This window comes from Myotis myotis, unplaced genomic scaffold (genome assembly GCF_014108235.1).
Source record: "Myotis myotis isolate mMyoMyo1 unplaced genomic scaffold, mMyoMyo1.p scaffold_m19_p_7, whole genome shotgun sequence".
Classification (NCBI taxonomy): Eukaryota; Metazoa; Chordata; class Mammalia; order Chiroptera; family Vespertilionidae; genus Myotis; species Myotis myotis.
In genome coordinates this window covers 25,499,929-25,522,558 of record NW_023416379.1, presented here as the reverse complement: position 1 = coordinate 25,522,558, position 22,630 = coordinate 25,499,929, and the positions used below count along the sequence as shown (strand labels likewise).

The 22,630-nt window shown below is 44.9% G+C and overlaps 1 protein-coding gene across 1 annotated transcript; it reads right to left on the bottom strand.

The window, feature by feature from the left end:
• Positions 1–646: 646 nt before the first annotated feature.
• Positions 647–15,240, bottom strand: TNFAIP3 (TNF alpha induced protein 3). The gene is made up of 9 exons (XM_036316847.1): positions 14,985–15,240; positions 11,666–11,978; positions 8,196–8,386; positions 7,385–7,532; positions 7,047–7,217; positions 6,022–6,202; positions 3,991–4,898; positions 3,148–3,329; positions 647–2,513 (listed from the first exon to the last, which is right to left on the bottom strand). Exons 2-9 carry the CDS (start codon positions 11,961–11,963, stop codon positions 2,241–2,243), a joined length of 2,352 nt encoding a protein of 783 aa, XP_036172740.1. The 5' UTR covers positions 11,964–11,978; positions 14,985–15,240; the 3' UTR covers positions 647–2,240.
• Positions 15,241–22,630: the final 7,390 nt, after the last annotated feature.

Here is a 22,630-nt window from a genome sequence, read left to right as displayed (position 1 = left end):
CTGGATGATGGATATATGGGGCTTCATTATACTCCACTTTCTTGTAAATTAACCCCCTCCCCGCCCCAAAAAAGGAAGGGTCCAGGAGCTGTCCAGTCCTCCTGAATCAACCCTCTATGGGTACGTTTGCCTTAGGTAGAAGAATGTATCCTTTTATAATTGCCCAGGACACGGATGCTGCCATCACAGCCACAAGTCATCTCTTCCAAGGTCTGACCCAGGAAATCTACACCAGTTTTCCTTCCTCTCCTCCTCTTTCTCTTTCCTTCCTGTCTCTCTGCTCCTCCCTCTGGGTTTCTCTTTCTGCACATTATTAAGGCTTAGAGCAGGAACCCTTGGAGGAGCACAGGGCCCTAGCACCTCCTGGGAACTGGCACTGGCAGGCCTTTCCCACTCTCATCCGGGCCCTGGAGTCCTCTGGTAAACCGGATGTCTTGCCCTCACACAGTTATTATTTTTGCAAAGTTCTCTTATTATGCATGAGTGAGAGATGTATCCCCTGCCCAGGTATTCCTTGAAATAAAGATTTTTGGGAAGTGTGGTCTTAATATTTGGGCCTTTTCCTTTCATCATATATAAACAGAAAACATCAAAATTCACTCTTAAATAATTTATCTTTTAATATTGACATTTGTGAAAAGTTACAATTATTTAGGAAACTTTTAATAAACCCAACAGAGTAAACAGAAATCTACTTAAACAACTAAATGTGCAAATGTTTTTATAACAAGTATAAATAATTTCATGTTTTCACATTAAGAATGAGAATATCAATACACAAAATATTAATATATCAACCTTAAAAGGAATAGATGAAAACACTGAGGACTATGGAGCACTAGTCCAGACCAAAAAAAAAATGGCGCCTTTAACTCTGGGGACAATGTGTTTCCCCTGCCATTTTTTCTAGAACAAGTATGACAGTGACACAAAAGCACATATAGAAACCACAGGCTGAGGATAGACAGTTCCTCATACTCACAGACAGGAGGTCACTGCCCTGTGCCCCGGGAAGGCATTCACACAGCAAGTAAAACCATCACTCAAGGCCATGTCTTCCCTGTGACCTTCTCCAATCTCATCCCTGTTTCTTTCCAAACTTATCTCTAAGGAGGTAGAATAGTCAGAGACAATTCTATATTGTGGCTGGGAAGTGGCTCTGGCAAAAGTTTCATGAAGAAGAAGCATGAGATTTTAATAAATTGACTACTGATGCAATTCCTTCTTTCCTCAGGAAGACAACGGAAGTGCATCAGAGCGGCCAACTCCCCTGCTGCAGTCAGGAACTTGCCTGGCTCCAGAACATGACCCACAGCAAATATGTTATTTCAGGAGACAGTGGGGCATTTTCCCCAGAGCAGAAGAGACAACTTCATTTAAATAACCTTAAAGTTTGCAATAAAATAAATAAAGTAAACTCCAGACATAGGGCCTTTGACAAGGCAGCGGGTTGAGTTCATGAAAGCTGTACGTACATGCGGTGGCCCAACAACAACCAGAAAATAGGTTATTATTGTTTAGTCTTCTTATTCCAGGGCAGCATTTCAACACAATAAAAAAAAAATCCCTCATACACAAGGGTGCATTACATGTCCACATTATTATACACACCTCAGTTCAAGATAGCCTGTCTAGAAGCGAAGACCGTGATAACCCAGAGGCACACGTCTTCCCACTAAGATATTCTGATTTTTACAAGGTGCATATTGTAAAGAGCAGCTGAATGCTTTGCAGTATGAACTTCGTCTCAGCAGCCTCAGAATCACAGTCCGAGAGAAAGGAGTGAGGCAGGGAGGGAAAAGCCACCAACTACTGACACTGGAGATGTCCGTTTTCCCTGAGCTTCCCAACCTTCTCACAGAGGCCTGTGGGCGGGGAGGACTCAGCCCCCACCTCTGAGCAGTGCCGATGGAGGCAGGTGGAGTGGCTCTGACCGTGTCTTGTCTCTTTTCTTGAAAGATGACAAAGCAGTCCTGGCACGCATTCCAAGTCCGTCAAGTTCCTAGCCTCTGCTTGTAGGAGAGGAGGAGGAGCCCCAGACGGAATCCGACACCATCTGCTCCAAGGCCACCTGGGACTGTTCCTTGGTTACCAAATTCAGGGCCATGACCAAGAGCTTATCTTTCCTCTCCTGCTCAAAGGCAGCCTTGAGCCTCTGAGGCGCGGACCGACTCCAGTGGCACCGGAGTGTTTAGAGGATAGCACCATGTTGGCTAACGGCGGGGGCTCACCTGTTCGCCTTAGCTGTACATCTGCTTGAACTGAAAGCACTCGTTACAGTAGCCATTGCACTTGGCGTTGCCAAAGTGATCGCAGGCAGGGGCCCGGCAGCGCTGTTTGGGGGGCTCTTCGGGAACGGGCTCACCCCGGCCCACCCGCTGGCCGAGGTGCTGGCACTCCATGCAGAGTTCCTCGTTGCGACAGGCCAGGATGTTCTTGCAGGAGGCCCGGGCACACTTGGGCCTGGAGGCACTCTGTGTGGTTCGAGGCACGTCTCGGCGCTGGCTCGTTCTCTGGGGGGGAAGAGCAGAGGGAACTGTGGGTCACACTTCTCAGGGAGAGACCAGGGGTCTTAGAGGACAGTGTGATGCGACCAGGCTCTGGGGGTGAAGAGCATCTGCCTGAGCGATGAGGCAGAGGTCCACATGCAGCCTGTGAGAGGAGCCCTCCCAGCACTTTCCCCTCAGCCCCACCAAAGCAGACCGGGCCCCGGGATGCTGATGGAACCCCCAATCCTAACCCGAGGCCCGCAAATGCTGGCCAGTTGGCTGCTGTTTAGACCAAATCAACTGCCATTGCTTATTTAGACAGATTCCTACCGTTCTGTAAACAGCAGGAGAAGCATCTATCAGTCAAAGTTTGCTTTTCTCATATGCCACCCAGGAGGCACCTGGGTGCTCTGCCTCCTCCCGTCTCCTCTTGGTAAAGGATTATTTCAGAAAATCTGCTGACCACTTAGGTGTTTGTGTTTCTACTATAACTCCAAGAGCTCTCTGACAGCCACCTGGCTTTGGGAGGTGTTAAGAGGTTTTATTCTATGGCTAATCTTACTTGTTTTTTGAAATGAATTCTAAGGTATACGTAGGCCATGTAAATCATAGTGGTTGCTCCAGCTAAATGAGAAGGGTATCTCTCAAAATGTCTTACCAGCTGCTCTTCAGTCCTTTTTGCTTCATGAAATCTCTGATTTTGAGCTTCAATGAAACACTTCTGACAGTATCCTTCAAACACGGTGCTTCCGAGGGTGCCGCATTCCCGCCCCAGGCAGGGGGCTGCATTCTGGAACCTGGAGCCTGTGGGACTTGCTTTCCCCGAGGCAGCAACAAAATCTGGAAGAGAGTTGATACCCGTTAGTACCACATATGGGCCACCAAGCAGTGAGAAACGATGACTTGAGCGAAAGAAACAGGCTCCAAATACAGATTAGGCCAGACTCCGATATTTATACAAGAGCAGCCTTCTATAAATTCGACAAACTTTTTACAAAGTGATAACGCTGTCATTGAAACATCGTTGACTTTACAAATCTCTCACTTGGCACCTGCCCACTGGTCAGGCACAGTAACAGAACAGGGACACATCCAGTGCCCATCCTTCTTTCTACTAGTAATTAGAGATTTCTAAAACTGTAGATGGTTTCTTACAATGTCAGCAGAGACATCCCTATCTCCAGCTGCTACTCTTCAGATTTTGAGTTTCCTCTGTTACACCAAAGTTTCAAGAAAAGTCTAGTTTAAACTCTACCTTATAAACACAACACTGAACAACCTGTGAAAACTAATTCTATAAACTCTACCCACAGGATGCACTTGGGACACGGTGTTCCGTGCCCTTTGCTTCAGTGTGTGGCTGGCAGAGCCAGTGTGACTGTCCCTCTGTGTAACATTCTACCCCACTGCCCAGAGGGCCTCCTTTCTTGAAGTTTGAGAACAAAACCCTTCTACGTAGGGGTTTCAAAACAGGGGTTAGAAGACCCAGCATTTCACTCACGTTTATTTTCTCTGTACTCGATGAAACACAGCGTGCAAAAGCCCTGGTTTTCGGGAGTCCCAAAATACATGCAGCCAGCTTTCCTGCACTTGCTGGTCCCCATCCTGTCCCCAGGAGTGCGTGTGGCCTGAGAAGAGCAGCCAGAGGGGGCCTCGTTCCCAGCTCTGTGGCAAGAATGGGGGGAGAGACTCTGGATGAGCTGTGCGGGGTCGGACTTGGACCTCTGGTGACAGGAAGGAGGGATGCTGGAGCTGAGGTTTGAGGCGGGCTCTGCCGTAGTCCTTTTGAAGCAAGTGCTGCAGATCCCATTGAATGTCCTGGTGACGTCCTGGAGGCAGGCTCGGCACTTACCAGGATCTAAATGCCTCGTGTTGTCCGAGGTGTGGCCTGCATTAAGTTGCCGGGCATTGTGGCAACGCTCACAGAATCCGTTGTGCTGCACGTTCAGCGTGAAAGGGCAGCCGGGGCTCCTGCACTTCATGGCCGTGGTCTCGCTGAACAGGAAGAGGCTGGGTGCTGTCGGAGGGGCCGAATGAGGCCCCCCAGCTGGCTCCTCAGGGCCCCAGGCCGTGGGCTCGTAGGCCTCGCCCCGAGAGGCTCCAAGCACCACGTCCGGGCCTGGCTTGGGGTTCAGCTTGGGGGATTTGTTCTGGTTCTTTTGCCGCCTCTCTGCGCATTCATGGCATAGAGGCTGGGTGTTCACGGACATGAAGAAAGGACAGTTGGGTGTTTCACATTTTACATCCATGAGAGAAAGTTGGGGCATGGAAGGCTCCAAAGCGTGCTGGGCGTGCAGCTCTCTCCGCCCCTGCTCCGTGTTCTCCTGCCACTTCTTGTACTCGTGCTGGACAAGTTCAAAGTAATCATCGACCAGATTTATTTCCTTTGGTAAGTTAGCTTCATCCAACCTAAAGACCAAAAGGAAAGATATGAGACTTCATACACATGCAGACACACACACACAATTGTATGGCAATAGTTCACCAGAGCAAACTTAGAATGTGGATTCTAGAACCAGTCATTGAGATGCAAGCCTATCGTGAAGACTTTGCACGTTACACCGTCCAACATTACACAGTCCAGTACTTCATGATTTCAGGAATCACCGTCTTCTTAAGTCAATGTATCCAGAATTGTGGATAACTCTAAAGAAAGGACTACTCCAGGGCTGCCGCTACACCTTAATGGCTCTATGCCTCTTCTAAAAAGTCACTTTTACTTTCTAACATCTCAGAGACCAAATTTCTAGTAAACGATTACTCAGGTGTTCTTTTGGGACTAGTCTACTTTATGATACAAATGACTTGGGCACTTTGTGTTCTGTACTTTGCTGCTATTAATTTTAAACTAGTGCCTGGTCTCTGCTACAATGGATGGCCATGAGCAGTACCCAGAGGCAGACAAACCCCTCGGCGTTATTTACGACTCTCTGTAATTTGTTACTCTCCACTTTGGGAAACACATTCTCTTGGGTCATTGGAGGTCAACTCTTGTGCATTTCAGTTCTAAGAAATAGGCACCGCTTGGAGATAAAGCCAGTGTTTGGCATTTAGATACCTGTACCGTGTGCACTCGGAGTGTCTCCTCCCTTTTCCTTGTGGTGAAATCACGTGGCTGCTACACAAACACATTCGACTACTCAGTCTGAGTCTGGTGTGTCTGTCCTTACCAAGAAGCCAAGAAAAAAAAGGCTCTTGTTTCTAAGAATTTTCACTTGTCTAGTACTAGAGAAATGAAGAAAAACAAGTATCCGTGATGTAAACAAACTTTTTTAAAAGCCACAATTCTGACTCTCAGCATCCACATGCGTAGGAAAATCACTAGAGGTAAATTTCTTGTTCTCATTTGAAACCAGTTAGTAATGCCTCGGGGGAGCCTCTCAGACTCGGGCAAGCCTCTGAGTTTGTTTCACACTGGAGCAAACTGCATTCAGAAACATTACTGTTGAGCTTTGGGGCGGCAGCAGCTTACGTGGCTGAATGACAAACAGTTGAAGAGGACAGAGGTTAGAGGTAGAGATAAAGTGCTTACTTTGCAGCATTAATCAAGTGGGTGGTGCCATGGTCCCAGCCTTGCACTGGGATTTCTATCACCATCAAGTACTCTTTCAAAAGCTTCTCCTTCATCTCGTTTTCAGGATCTGTCAAAAAGTGAACTTTCAAGTCTTCAAATCTTCCTCGCTCTCTGTTAACAAGTGGAACGGCTCGGATTTCTGAGGGGAAAAACAACACATAAGTCAAATACAATTCTGCTAAACGAGATGTCTGAGGCTATGCACATAATGATTAAAATTTGAAAATGCAGAAAGGGCACAATCACAGAGTGGAAAACTATTATCAAGCCAAAAACTCAAATGGGGAAACAAACTCCGCTAAACTCTAATATAAAATGCATTGTTTCCAGGAAGCTCACAGAATATAAAGCAGCGTGGAGGCAGCAGATCTGGCTGCTTAAGTTCCCACACTTCACAATCAGACTGGCCTGAGTTCGAATCCTAACTCTGCCACTATCAAATTCTGTGACATTAGGCAAGTTATTTACCCTCTTTGAGCGTCAAGTGCCTCAATTGTAAAATAAGGCTATCAATGCTTACAACCCATAGACATGCTGTGAGGATAAATGAAATAAAGTAATATGCCTAAAGCACTTACAAAGTGTCTAGTGCACATTAAGCTATTATACTAACAGCTAACCTGATAGACATTTACCGGCTCCATGCCAGGCACTGGATTAAGGGATCTGTGTGCCTTCATTGGTCACTTATTAACAGAAATGATAGTAGTAAGATATATACATGTATCTCCTACTTGCAACTAACATACTGAAAGTAATTCTGAAGCCATACACAAAAGGGAAGGGAGTATCATGATTACTGCTATTGCATTACTGTTGGAAACCAAGCCAATGACAGCGTACTGTATTTAAATAAGAATAATACACTTCCATGAGACTAACTCAATAAGGCGCAAAAGAGCAAACCCTGACATTCAGTGGGAACAGGGTGTACCGCTATCTACCAGCAGTTACAAATGCGAATGAATGCTCAGGTTTCTCACCAGGCCCACTGTCCTTCAGGGTCACCAGGGGTACAAAGTGTTGGCTGTCGTAGCCGAGAACAATGGGGTATCTGTAGCATTCCTGGGCGGGCCAGTGGAGAGGCAAATAAATTCCGCCCACCTTCAAAGGAGCGAAATTGGAACCTGATTCCAAACTTCTCAGCATTTTGTCTGTTGAAAGAAAAAGAAAAAATAAGGCCCTCAGGTGACTTTCATCAAATTCCATTTAGCCACGGTTGCCTGTAACTTTGGCAGTGTAGGTTTTTTTTTCCCTAAGAGAAAAAGCATTAAAACTGAAAAGCACTTGCATACAAATAAGCGACCTGTAGGCAACTCACCTGAAATGACGATGATCGGCCTTCTGAGGATGTTGCAAAGGACAAAGATGTGTACTTCTTCCAGTGAACTATACGGAAGGCCACTTCGGGCCCCTGGTGTGTCGGTGGATGCCATTTTGATAAGGTTGTCCCATTCATCAGTCCAATTCTGAAGGGAGAGGGGTAAGGAGGGAAACAATGTTTGAATGTACTCTGCATTAAAAAATCATTCTGACACACTCTGTGGTTATTCATTTATATAACTCGGCTTGCTTTTCCCCTTTCTGGAAATCAGCATTCAAATGATCACCCTTTTCCCCCATTTTGGTTTTCTTCCCTTACTATTTTCCATTACAAGGCAAACTCAGAAGTGGGGGAGGATGACGGGGACAGCACCTGCTTTCAAAAAATCCCTGATGAGGCATAACACTGAAGCCCCTCATCCAAATGTACACAAAAATTCCAAACTTGTGACTGAGAATGGCGAGGTCTGAGTTTGACTGGCGGGCTCAGCAAAGCATGCAAAGGACAATCAAACTGAAAAACAACCACCATGCCACCGGGAAGGCCATGCCACCAGGAAGGCCAGCGATCAGAATGATCAAGCTAAAGTGAAAAGACGCACAGCTGGGAATCTGCTGCCCTGGAGTATCCCAACGGTGACAAAATCCTCAGTTCACCCACAGGAGGTTTCCATGGACGACGTTTTGCTTAGTCAAGCTCATGTGACCTAGTAAATCATATGCTTCTCAGAGCAGGGGCTGCCCTAAGGTACTCTTTCCCCCACCAGGGAGTCCTGGCAATGGATGCTGAGTGGGGGAACCAAACATACCCGGGTGTCGTAGCAAAGCCCCGTTTCCACAAACTCCTGAGATTTCAGAGACTCCAGCTGCCAGCGGAATTTAAAGTTGCGTGTGTCTGTCTCCTTGAGAGTGCTGAAGAGTGCCTTCCTCAGGACCAAGTCCGTGTCCTGAACACCCCACATGTACTGAGAAGCAGCATGCATGAGGCAGTTTCCATCACCTGAGGACATAAGAGAAGCAAATCAAGCAATCCACATACAAACCCAGCGAAGCATCTCAGAATAAAGGAGCGCTCCTGCTATCCTGGGAGACCCCCTGGGGCATGCAGGAATGCAAATGGTTGATTACATTTCACAGATGATGGGGGTGGGGGGAGAGATCCTTATTTTTTATGACTGATACCAAAGGAGCAAAAGGACCCAGGGATAGGTAATCACTGGACCTTTGTCCAGCCCAGCTCTGCCCTAACTCATTTAGGTGACTTGGGGGGAAATCCCGTAATCTCTCTGAGTCTTTTTCCTCTTTGTGAAATGAGGGCATTGGATTATGATCTCTCAAGTCTGTTCCTTTTCTAATATTCCTTGATGTTCTGGCTAAGACACTGGCAATACTGCCTTCTGCCTCTAGCAGAGTAGACCCAGGGCAACGTGCACCAACCAGGAAGCCACTTGTCTCCATTCACTAGACAGGGACGGTCTGGCTATGACTCAGTGGTAAATGACTTGACCATTCCACTGTAGGCTTTGGGGCCTGGGAGTTTCCTCTCCTGGTTTGTAAAGTGGGATTGAGAACACAATCATCTACTGTCACTGGTAATTATTTCATCTCCGTTTAAATGCCTCATGTGAACATGCTTGTTAGAAATTGCAGTCCTTTTGAAAAGTTAAAGGGTTCTTGGATGCCTACATTTTGAAAATAATAATAATTTAAGGCTGGCATTTTAAGAATTTTGAGCAAAAAATAGATCTAATTGTATTCCATTAATTTGTTACTTTTATAGGCTAAAAATCCACAATTTAAGAGACTGCATTTTTCCCAACCTCCAAATAATAAACATTTTGGGAGACTGTTTGATAATAATAATAATAAAATAAATAAATTTATTCCTTAATCTCTTTGGAAAGTGCACAATTGTTTTTAAAAAGAAAAGTTCAACTCTTTTCTTTGTATAAGTAGGGCAATAAAGCTCTTTGACATTTTATCAAATTGTGATTACAGTCAAACTGTAAAACAACAACAACAGCACCCCTGAAATACATATCCACAGCCAGTATCCCTTCAATTTACACACTTAGAAAAACTAACCAGATAAGTATTCAAACAAATGAACGAACAAGATCATTTGTGTCTTGGCAGAAGTGTGGCAACAACTGCATTCTGTTGAAATTTCCCCTTTGCAAAATCTAGAGCAAAGATAAGGCCTTTTTTCTTCTGGTTGTGCTCACTTTCAGTTCTTTATTGAGATGCACCAGTATGAAATTCCCTAAGTAACATCTGGAATTCCCCAGTGCTAAGTTATTTGACTAGCAATTGAGCAACAGCTATTGTACTTTTTGTTCTGGTGTGTAGACATTTAAACTGCGAAGTGCACCCTGGACTTTCCAAGTGGGTGTGGTCAGGGTGAGCTGGAATAGGGCTACTCATTATACAAGTGAAATCGCTGCAGCCAATAGACGCTGGAATTTTTCACATGAAGTTTCAACTTTATGCCACCTACTCCCTTCCTCATTCACCACAGTCTCATATCCTCAAATGCAAACTTGTGAGTAACCCCCTCCCCAGACCATTGACTTTGTAGAACCCACCTATAAGGGGAAAGGCTTTTTTTAAAAGGTGCTAATAAAAATCAGAGAGGAAAAGTCATTTGCTTCCCCCATCCCCTAAATATTTTCCTTTTCCAGAATTTTAAGACATTTTCTTGAAATTAGAAAATAAAAGGATTCTGAGCCTAAAAATCCCTGTTTCCAGAAAATGTTACCAAAATGCACTGGCTTTTGTAGTTCTCTTGTAGGGTGAATCATCATTGATTTAAATGACAAATCTTTGCCAAACGAATGTGTACTCTTTATATTCCATTATTTTCTTAAGGAAATAGAGCCAGTTAAACCTAAAATGTCAGTTAATGAAACTAAGGTTTTCCTCTTTCTGCCACATTTTTAATTTTGCAGAATCTCTGTTTCCAACTCTCCCCACATTGACTCCATCCATTTTTTTTGTACAAAAAAGGGAGAGAGTTAAAACCACAAGCTGTCAGGAATATAAACCCCTTGATGATGACTTAACATAATTACCTACTTCTATGCATCACTTGATTTAATGCCAAGAACGAAGGTAACACTAGCAATCCCAGTTTTTTTCTGTGTTTCTAAGAATCTATGCTTCAAAAATATAAGCAAGATGCTGAGATGATGTACAAGACCCTCCAGAAGCAAAGCAAAAAAACCCCCACAACCTCAGTTACACCAAGTTACCAAGTCAAAAGTGGCCAAAGTTAATGTATCAATTAAGTCACTTAAGTTAACGTTCTTATCCTCTCACTGTCCACCAGGATTTTCTGCACGTGGATGAATGTATTATTTAATTGGGATGGTTTAGGACTGTCACTGCTCTAAGGACCTGAGATTCCTGCCCTTACCTAAACTATAAGCATTCAATTGATCTTGGGTCGTTTACTTGCTTAGTGTAATAATTAGCTACATCTATAAAATGGAATTTTGTATCTGCATGAAACAGTGTGGTTGGATGTTTCTAGGATGTGCACACTCTTGCTCAAAGGAAATAATTAAAAAAAAACAAACAGTAAAGCTCAGAGCAGGAAACAGCTACTAATGGTAAAGGGCCATTGTGCAGATGGGCACAGACTGTCAGAAATTCAGTACTATCCCTAAAAATAATAAGTAGAGGTCTAAAACCAGTGTTAAAAATCTCAAATGCCTTTCCAGTTCATATCAAGGGGCGATAAGCAACAGAACTGAGCTAAGGGAAGAGCAGACAACAGGAGCCCCTCAACAGCCATTCATTGGTTAACCCATAAAAGGCCATCAGGCCAAGAAGTGTAAGACCATCATCACAAACGTTCTCTATTGACAGTGGGAAACAATGGTAATACCAGTTTTCACACCATGCTTTCCTCTTAAACGAAAGCCTTTTAATACTTCCATTACTGGCCAGGGAGGTGAATTTTACAGATGATTAAACAGTCACAAAAAATTAGATGCATAAGTCACCTAACAAGGGCCTGGTGTTTAGAAATGCATTCCCCAAGCCTTAATGCACTCTGCTCTCTAATATACACAATGAGAAAATATCCTTAATAAAAATATTCACAAAACAAGCTTGCTTTCATCACATGCCCCCCACAGAGTTCCTATAGTAAGGTGTCAAAGCCCTCAAGAGATTTGTGTTTGGGCTAGTGCTATTAAAATGTAATGAATGGGGACCCAGGACTGTGGAAGCCACACACACACACACACACACACCAGACAAAAGCATGTCTTACCATTTGTCTTCAAAGCCACAAGTTTTCTGACTTCTCGACACCAGTTGAGCTTCTTTTGACTTTCCAGGGAGGCCTGGATGGTTCTGTCTATGAGAGCTTTGTGGATGATCTCCCGAAATTGTGGGCAAAACTGGCAAGTTCTAAACATTTCCAGCGTGTACCGGTGCATGGATTTTAAATGATGAATGATTCCATTGGTAGGTTTAAATATATCTTCTGGAGTTCTCTCTCTGATCTTCACAGCTTTCCGCATATTGCTCAAATACAAAGCCTGAGGAAGGAGTTGTTCAGCCATCATGTTCTTCCACAACACCTGAAGAGGAGGAAAAAACCCATTCCGTTAGCCCGGCTTTGATACTATTCCTATATACCTGCCCGCAGGAAACCCCAGCGTTTGATCTTGTCATTACCCTAATCTGTAGGCAAAAGATCTTAGTCACCTCTACTCCCAGGATACTAGCTGGCCTCAAAGATTAACTCACACTGGACTGTTTTAAATTACATCACTTTTAAAGATTAGTCTAAACAAGAGAAGGAAGGCGGAGAGTGGGTACTGAGGAGGAGGAGGTGGAGGAGGAGGAGGAGGGGAATAACCCTGTATTGGAAAGACAGTAAATATTTTGTGAAAAATCCTGCAATTTTATGCTCTCCCCTAGGCTGGAGTTTCCTCTTTAGCCCCAAAGAGAAATATTCACAAAGAGTTTTATTTATACATTTATTATAATGTTTATAGAGTTAAAACTGAATGTTGTATAAACAACAAAAAAGCCTATGTCCAGCAAGATGCTTTGTAATTTTAAGAGCAAATGATCCACAAGCAGTCTTTCCAAACCTGATTACTGAACTTTAAACATCAGAATAAGCAATGAAATAATAGCAATAATGGGATAATAAATTCTACACTTCCAAGAGCAGACACTGGAGCTCAATTACTTCAATGCAACTGCCAACCAAATTCTATTCTCTTCTTCCAGGTACCAACACTCAGATGCATTTCCCACTCTGTCTTCACTCTAAAATCTTCAAACCTAATCAACAGGTGGAAGGAAATGAACAGCTGGAAGGGGACGAGGGAAGAAATTTCAGCCAGGTGGCCACTCAGGACCTATGAAAGAGGAGGGGGGCAATACCCAGCATCCACAACCCATGCCAACAGTGTGCAATGATGTGAAGGGACGCAAGTGGGATCTTGCAGCGTGGAGAGCTAGCTCTCATTCACTGGCCCCTAGTAGGGTGCCTCTAATTTCCAAGAGGAAGACAAAGATGGTTTCAGAGAATGAAGATATTCCCTGGAAAGTTTCATAGTGATTGTGAATCCTACTCCTGCATCAGACTATTTGCCAGGCCTCTAGCTGAGAAAGAAAGTAAATCAATGTAAGAGGGAGAAGAAACCTAGATATTAAGGAAGCCACTCCTGGGAAGCAAGCCATTGATAAGGCCTTCTAAATTCTGTGGCCCATTAAAAAAAGAGATTTGGATTAGATGACCCCAAGGTTGCTTCTGGGGAGTTTTCTGGTGGTAGTTTTGCATCAGAATTCCTAATCTGATTGCCAGATGAGGCCTGGGAGAAGTCATTCTCTGGGTCAGATAATGATCTGTCCTCTGATGTCAACCATTCTCTGCAGGTAGAAGTGGGCAGCATTATAGCAGGACTACAGGCACAACAAAGGTACAAAAACATCACAAAGACTTCCCCTTCGTGGCATGACAAAAGTCTCTTTTAAGATGTCATTTACTTATCTGTCCATCACTCAACAAGCACTGTCTGCCCATCTGCTAAAGGTTGTACTTGATGCTGGGGTTAAAAATCAAAGACAACCTTACTCCCCCTCTTGAAATCACATGACCACCTTAGTCTGCAACGAACGCAACAGAAGCACAGGTCCTGCTCAGGTCCCACACTACCCAGGGGCAGAACTTTGCCTAGAAGCCAGGTCTTTCAACACCTGCCCCTTGCTATTCTCACACCATCGTACCTGTGATGGCAATGCCTGCTGCTCCGGATGGAAATGGACAGGCAATAGGATGATTTTAAACATGCTAGATGGAGCCCCTTTTTGCTTTTCTGACTCTTCTATTATTTTCTTCTGAATCTAAAGCTCTTGCAAATAGTGAGAGCTGTAAACCATATGCAAGACATGCAAATGTCAATCTTGGCTAGCCCAGTGCCATCTCATTCATAGGTTTAGTCTTGCACAGCCCGCAGAATTGCCCCCTTAAATCAAAACCCACTGTCCAAGTTCCCAGTATGTGGACGTCTCCACACTTAAGATCAAAGAATACATTTTTCTGACCTATGACTATACTGTCCTCATAGGCAAAGACACACAATATTACCCTTAACATTTCTTTTACGTTTCTATTATCTCACCTTTTATCAACAAATACCTCATGGAAATTTTGGAAAGTACCCCTCCAAATATTCAAAAAATTGTACAAAGAATTGCAAGAATGAAAGGAGCACCTTAGATGACAAGAAAGGAGCCGTGACTGATTGCTCAATACCCTGGGCCATGAGGGCTCAATGAATGAACAGTGGTTCTCCCAAAATGCTGCCCCAGACACTTGACCAGGCCGGCTTTCCAAGGCAGAGAGAACTGAAAACAAAGCGGTCTCCCAGAGAGCCCAGCTCCTTCCTTACTTAATACCACTGCTTTCCTGAGAGGCCAGGTGGCAGGATGTAGAACGACCCCGGTTGACAAAGACTGTCTGACTGTGGGGTAGAGACTGGGGCAGGGGCCTGCAGATCTTTCTAAACTGGAGCCCCCCAAAAGCAGGCCAAAGACCCACGTCTACATGCACACCTGGCTTACAATGATGCCATTGAAAATGATGTACCCGTCTCGCGACCTCCAACTGACTCCCTTGCACAGAACTCTCTGGAGTGGTTAGCTGACCTCTGCACAATCTGGGAAGAAGCCGCAGCATTCTGCAAGGTCTACGTGGCCACGGGCATGCAGCCCTTGGTTCCAAAAAAAAAAAAAAAAAAGACACGAAAAAGAGCAATGCAACAACGACCACCCAACCAAGCGGCCTCAGGGGCGACTCTCCATCAGTCAGCTGCAGTTTAAGTTCTCTGCATAATCTGAAAGGCACAGCTGGCTGGAGGAATCCAGGGCTGTCACCCCAACATCTGGCGCGGTGACCTCAACTCGTAGCATTTCAAACCCTACCATGGGCACACACTGCCCTCCAGGACCGCTGCAAAACCAGCGCCAGGTCGACCGGGTCCAGCCCCCGAATCGCTGCCAAATGCGCACCCACAGCCCCGGCCCGGGGAAAGACGCCGGGGCAGACAGCGCGGAGACGTGGCGGTTACCTCTCCAGGGCCGCGCGATCCTCTCCCGAAGTCCCAAGTCCAGGTCAGGGCAGGCGAAGGCCGCAGGCAAGGGTCGGGGCCAGGCGGAGGCGGCACCCCATGGACGGACAGCCGGGCTCGGGCTCGCTCACTGGCTGGGCTGGCCGGGGGTGTGGATCGCGCCCGCCGCCGCAGCTCTCCCAGGGCTGCTCTCGCCGCTCCGCCCCCGCGGGTTCTGAGCGCCCTGCACTCGGCCGCGGCAAAGGCTGCAGACTGCCAGTTCTCTGTTCTCTCTTTCTGTTTAACCGCGGAGCCCGGTGGGGATTTCCACCTTCCCACCCAGGGACTTTCCAGACACGTGACGCAGCGCGGGGAGAGAGCCGGCGGCGGGCGGGGGGCCGGCAGGGGGCGCCAGCGGTGCGACGCCCCGCCCCGTCCACCCGCCCCGCCCCGCCCGCTGGGGGGCCCCGCCCGCCTCGGGGTGTCCCCGGGTGAGTCACCTGGGCATTTCGGAAGCTGGGGCCAACGTCACATCCATGTGGAAATCGCTGTGATGGGAACTGGAAATGAAATAGGTTCTTTTTCTCAGCCGTTTTTCTGCAGAAAATCATCCACTGTGGAGAACAAGAAGGGAAATAATAAAGAAAGAAAACCCTAAAAATCACCCAGCGTTGAACTTCAGGCCTCTGGGCCGGTTTGAAAGCTTGGGTTGTGCACGTGATGAACTCATAGGGGAGCCCATGATTCTAGGCCCCTGCGGGGATTTCGAGAAAAAGAAGCAGTCACACCCTTCCTCCCCACTCCCAGCTTTCCTGCCAGCCCAGGACCCCAGGCTGAGGGAGGCAGGTCTGAGGTGACATCAGGCCCCATGGCCCTGCGACCTTGAAGTTCACAGGAACAAGGCCAGTCTAGATGGATTTCCCCTTGTTCATTTCTGCACACCAGGTGCCCAGGTGGCGTCACATTCAGGTAGAAGTTCAGTTTAGAAATCACTTCGAGTCCATTACTGCCCTTGCTATGTTCCCCTAGGACCTTTTTGGGAGACTTTGTAGGCCATCACTCCAAGGTGCCAATGGAAGAGAACACTGCTTATTAAATAACGTGGTCACCCATTGTCTTCATCCAGAGCGTGTCCCGTGGAAATAGGTTATCAGCCCCCTGGGCGGTGGATATGCCTGAGCTGTGGAGGGAAGGGCAGCCTGGTCCCCATGGCCCATTTCCTGGAAAGGTTAAAGGAGAACCAGATTGAAATATTCTGCGCCATTGTCCCCCTGTAGGCTTAAGTATACTTGTCAGGCCATGTAGCTCACATTTCAAATTAGGAAAATATGCTTCTTTCTCCGGTAAGAACCTGCAGAGACGGAGGGGGGTGGGGGTGGGAGTGGGGGCGCTTTTTTGGCAAAGGGAAGCGGAGCAGAGTCAGCAGTGGCCAAGGTCCCAAAGCTAGTGCTGGTCCTTTGAAACTGAAGGCTGGAATTTTTTCCAAATCCAAACCTCCTGGTACTTGTTCTCTTCTTATTCACAAATGTTTCTAGCAGCCAAAACTCAAACAATGGATAGTCAAACTAGTAATATAATAAGAATAGTAATAATAATAATAACAATGTTTGTTGAATCTTTACTACATGCCAGTCTCTAGGCTAGGTGTTTGAAATGCATCTGCTGGGGTACAGCCCCAGCAGGTCCAGGGGTTCACAAAGGTGTGGACGGAGTCGGCGAAGAATGAAGGACATGGAGGCAGCGTTCAGTTGATCAGCATAGCGAGGTTCTTTTTCTTATTGTCCTGTTACATCTATATTTATACTATTTGATCCTATAAGCATGCCTCTATAATCACATCATGGTATGTTTTGGGTAACCTACAGTTCCTTGTTTCATAGTTTCTTATCTGAACTTTTTACCAGAAATCCTGTCTCTATCTAGTTCTGTTGATTTTAATCTTGTCTAGGTTAATCTCTGTGTTCCATTATAAGGGCTATTCCAAGGTCGCTACTCTACTGATATGCTACAAGGAAGTGACTGAAGGAGATTCTCCTACCCAGTAAAGGTTATGTCCTCCCAGCCTTGCTGCTTGCCTTCCCTGGGACTGCCCTGTGTCGGTGGATCTCCAGGGGTATAGGCTTTGGTGCTTTCCCTGGTGGGCAGACCCCTGGGGATGTGGGCCCAACAAGTCCCAAATTTATTGCCAATAGTCTTAGTCCAAGTTCTTCATAAGTAGTACATGGTATTTCTGTAACACTTGGGGGATTTACTGATTTATTCTCTTCCTTAGTCCTGTTAACTCTGGGGAAAAATCCTCACCTGGGGAAACAACCTTTCTCGGGGAGGTCGTCCTGTTTAAAGCACATAGCACTAAGAGGGGGAGCAAACATATGTCATATATGCCAGGTCCCTTGAAACATAAGCTGTGCAGATGTTTCTTCCCTGCAGCGACTGTGTCAAGCAGCAAAGGTGGATCGGCATCCTACCATTTCAACCTCAAAACAACTCCATTTGCAGTTGAAAAGCTTTGAAGTTTAAAAGCTTAAGTCATTTGCTCAGTGTCTACACAATGAGTAAATGGCAGAGCCATGATTGGCACTGGGCCTGTCTTACTCCAAAGTTCACACTGTTACGTCGTAACTATTAAACCGTTACTCTCAGGAAAGATTCTACAAGATTGAGATCCCCCAGCCTCACAAACACATGGCAATCACCTGTCACTTAGCCAAACGTGGACCCCAGGCAGGGCCAGTTGTGGGCTTGGATGGCTCTCCCTTGGTGCTCCTGTGAAACAAGTTGCCTGCTGTCTTTCATCTCTCAGGCTGTGGCCCCTCGTCTCCTCCTGTAGCATCTATGACCCCTTTTCTGGTTGGAGTTTATCCCTGACTTGTGCTAGGAATGTAATAGTGGGAGAAATAAGCCTGAAAGACCATGCGTATATCTGCCACGTCCACTTGTCCCCAGGTAGGTCCTATGCCATCCTGCCTACCAGCAACTGTGACAAGGTGATAGCAGTCAGATGCAGGAGTAGTCTGTAGCCCTCAATTTTGCTCCAACCACATTTTTCCATAATTCTTCTATTGGAATGATGATCTCTCTGAAGAGGCATACTTAGTCTTGGCCTTCCCTAGTTTTTACTGTCCTTTCCACCTTCCAAATCAGGGCTCTGGCTGAATAATTTTGCCTTTCTAATACTTAACACATGGGCAGCACCAATAAGAATTTTCTTGGTGGTGGATTAGAAGAAAAGAGTAGAAGAGGAGGGAAGGGTAGAAGGAGAAATTCCTTGTGTGAAAGGAGATAGAAAATTCGGGCATATTTGTGGAATGCATTGAAGCCAAAGAGATAAAGAGTGCCCAAAAGCTTACAAGGGACTTTAATTTCTGCAATAGATCTTACCAAGATGAACATGATTCTGCAAAGAGGAAGGAATATTTATTAACATCTATCGGACACATAGGAGAGAAAAGCATGACTCATGAGAGGAAAGAGGAAATCTGGTTATGTGGAGTGTTTTGGAGCGTTTCTGGGTTATGTGCTGTTTTCACCATGGTGACAGCTTTCGTATATCATGAACCACATTGCAAAGAGCACAGGTGACCTCTTGGAACTGGGCAGTCTGTGGGCCTGTGCCTCAGCCTGTGTGCTCAGACCACATAATGAAGAAGATGGGCAGCCCAAGATAGCAGGGAGGGGGCAGGAGAAACCCAATCAAAGAGAGGCAGATATGACAATTGGGAAGGAGACCAACAGTTTATGAGCCTTAAAATCAAGGAACAGCCTCAGTGTAATTCTGAGTGTGTATGGGATTTCAGAGCATGGCAATCTTGGGTCAAACTAAAATCGAACATTTTGTGTCCGTTGTACGATTGTTCTTTTCCCGGCATTGTGCTCTGTTGAAAGGGAAAATCCTGTTAAACATATTTGGAAGCAGCCTTATGTAAGTATGACAGTTCAGTTATTGCAGGGTAGCTTCGAATCCTGCCTCAAATTTTATGATCCTTGGCTGAGCTTTGGGATTACTGAAGAGTAATGTTTGAACGTTTAAGGCTTCTCTAGGGGCTGGTTCTGAGAAGACAATAGAAACTTTGTGGGCTAAAACTTAAGGAGAATTAGGATAATTTTGTCATAGATTTTATCATCATATGAATGCCAAATTCTCCTAAAATGCTACTCCTTACCCAGATCTTCTACCCGTGTTATCAGGAATGAATGGAGAAACCAAGACCCAGTTTGGTGAAGGGACTGAACTGAGGTAAACTAATGAGTCACTTGTAACAGGAACAAAGACCCTTCACTGGAAGGGAAGGAGTTGGTTTAATGCCAAATACAGCTCCTATTATCCTACTCTGCCTGAAAGCAAGGGACGCTGAAATCTAAAACTTGTCAGAAAATTCATTCCCCCAAGAATTGTGGTTTAATTTTCTGTCAACAGTTGGCTGAAACACTTGGCAAAGTAATTTTATTTTACGTCAGGAATATAAATATTCAATTAGTAGTTTCATTTCTCTTTCTGCGGAGGCTGCTTTTAATGATCAAACATGAACAATGACGAAAGATCTGAAATGGGTGTTATTAGGAACCAACTGGTATGCAGTGCTGGGTTTACCAGTAAGCTTGATGTTCACTGGAATACATTAGTTCCTGTTAGGTGGAATAGTGCAGGCCATTGTGAAAGTTGCCTTCAATGCACCCCTATTCTCTTAATTTGTCCCTCAATTTCCTTAGTCCAGTTTGGGGTGCTCAGAATCCTGCTTCCTTGCTTTCCCCGCCCCATCTCCATAAAGATTTCCTCTTTCATTCTCTCAGGCACTTGTTTTCTGGAATCGGCTAATGTGATCTGGTAATTTATGTTCATTTAAAAAAAAATAGACTGAAATGTGTTATTGTGTCATATTTCTTGAGAAACATTCCCATTGAAACCAGAACTTCCTAGAGCTTAAAGGTGGAAATTCCAAGCACCTAAGCAGGCTGGATAAGAGTTGCTAGTTCAATGATTCTGAGAATCCATATTTGTAGGACATACCATGGATTTAATAAAAACCTGGGGGGTGGGGAAAACAATGTTATTATATTAAATGTACACACATTTCTTCTTTTCTCGCTGACAATAGCCTACATCTATTGATGTAATTATATTCTTCTTTCTTCTTGTAGGGGAGGAAGGACTTTCCCTGTACCCTCTTAGGTTCAATAGCTGAGTCTCTGTAATAAACTGACACCAGGAAAATTAACAGGAGAAAAGACATAGAAATGCATTTTTAAAATAATTTTTTAAAGTTTTTCAACTATAGTTGACATACAATATTATATTAGTTTCAGGTGCACAACATAGTGAATACACACTTATATAACTTATAAACTGATCGCCCTGCTAAGTCTAGTACAAACTGATACCAGACATAGTTATTACAATACTTATTGACTATGTGTTGTATGCTGCATTTTATATTGCCATGACTGTTTTTATAACTGCCAATTCGTACTTCTTAATCCCTTCACCTTTTTTCAAGCAGTTCCTCAACGCCCCCCTCCCCTCCAACCTGGCAGCTAAGTGTTCATTCTCTGTATCTATGAATTTGTTTCTGTTTAAGGTATACAAATGTATTGCTTTTTAATATTATGTGCATTATTATGCACAGGGAAAAAAATGAACACTCAAAAAGCTGGTGAGATTTGACAGCTTATGTATACTGTCCTAAATAGAGAAAGGAAAAAAAGGGGGGGGGTGTAGGCAACTTAGGAGACAGCAATTGATTTTTAGGAAAGAGGAATGGGCCCTTAGAAGAACAGATGGTGGTGAAACTCCTGGGAGGGGATTGGTGACAGTTGAGTTCCTTTAGGAGGCTCTGTCTTGAATCAGATAAGGGAAGGTCAGAGAAAGCCTCTTTTTTTGTCCCTCGCAACTGCTCACAGGTCTTTCCATCAGAGAGGCCTTCCTGAATACCCCCTTTCCTGCTCTTTCTGATTTGACCACAGTTGGAAATTATTTATTTACTAGAGGCCTGGCCTGTGGGGATCAGTGGACCTCTGCACCGCCGCAGCCCAGCCTTACCCACCAGCTTGTCCACGTTGATCCCTCACAGCACGAAGTAGTGCATGAAGCCACAGGTGGCAAGGGAGGAGCCCGAGCCAGGGCTGGGCGCCACAGCGCTCCCACTCATGGCCCACTGCACCTGCCACCGCCTCCACTTGTGTGCGTAGGGGGGGGTGTTTGTGGTAGAGGCTCAAGCCTCCACACCTGAGCTGGCCAGCAGTAAGCCCTGTCTATCAGCTGAGTGGTGCTCCCACTGTGGGAGCACACTGACCACCAGGGGGAAGCTCTTACACTGAGGGTCTGCCTCCTGGTGGTCGGTGCGCATCATAGTTACCAGCTGGTCGTCAGGTCGTCCAGTCACTTAGGCTTTTACATATATAGATTGGTCAAATTGTATATTCTTTTCCCCCAATTAAAAGAAAATCCATGAGAGCAGGATTATCTTTTCTCATTGTTCGTCTCTGAATCCCTTGTGCCCAGAAGTGTGCCTGGCACATAGTAGGCATTCGATAAATAAGAATTTATCAGATGAATGAAACAATTGAGTGAATGCATGGAGAACTTTTCTAACCACAGTTCTAAGCTTGCAAAAGCACAGGCAAAGACAACTGTGCCACTTCACTCCCCGGCACTCAAGTCTTCTTACATGAAATTTTGAACTAATTGCTGTTAGAAATTCTAAAATATTTTTAAAAGTGTGTCACAAAATTAAGGAAATAGAGTATTTGGCAGTTCAAACACATCAATTCAGTTTACTGAACCTGCTCTTCCATTTTGGCTCAGTTCTTTCAGGCTCATTGTTGTGTTAATCCAATTAAGTGATTCATCTTTTTACACATAAAGAGAAGGGCCGGAAAGAAATGTCCCTTTTTTTTTTTTTTAAATATATTTTATTGATTTTTTACAGAGAGGAAGGGAGAGGGATAAAGAGTTAGAAACATCGATCAGCTGCTTCCTGCACACCTCTGACTGGGAATGTGCCTGCAGCCAAGGTACATGCCCTTGACCGGAATCGAACCTGGGACCCTTGAGTCTGCAGGCTGACGCTCTATCCACTGAGCCAAATCGCTTACGGCAGAAGTGTCCCTTTTTAATTTTAAGTCCCCAAATATACTACTAAGTGACTCTAACTCACTGAAGAAGAAATAGCCTGGCTCTAAATAAGAGTGTGTGTCCCTCAGATGGATTAGCCATTCTTTTTTCTCTTTCTTATGTGAACAAGTGGACACCAGCCAGGCAGAGAAGCACTGCCCTCTGCCAGTACATTTATTGTGTATATTTCTGCATGTCTATTATTCTCTTGATTACGCTGAGGGTGACTGCTTTTTCATGTGAATGTTTAGAAGTTTTAAAATGGTTATCTATGCATTTTAGTTTTTCAATAATTCATTTGTAAATGAGCTAATCTTATGCAAAAATATTAATTTTTTATTGTTTTATGCTACTGAGAAAACCTCTCATTTTCTGAATTGGTTCTGTTCTTATAAAGTCTTACAAATTAGCCTTATTGATCCTTTTTGGTTCTAGTTTTCCTTAGCAAGCATTTAGACACTCAGAAGCAAGTTTGGCAATTGCACATTTTAAATATATCTGTTGGGGGCTGCCTGGATTTTTTTATACTTGAAATATATTTGCCGAACCTGTCTTG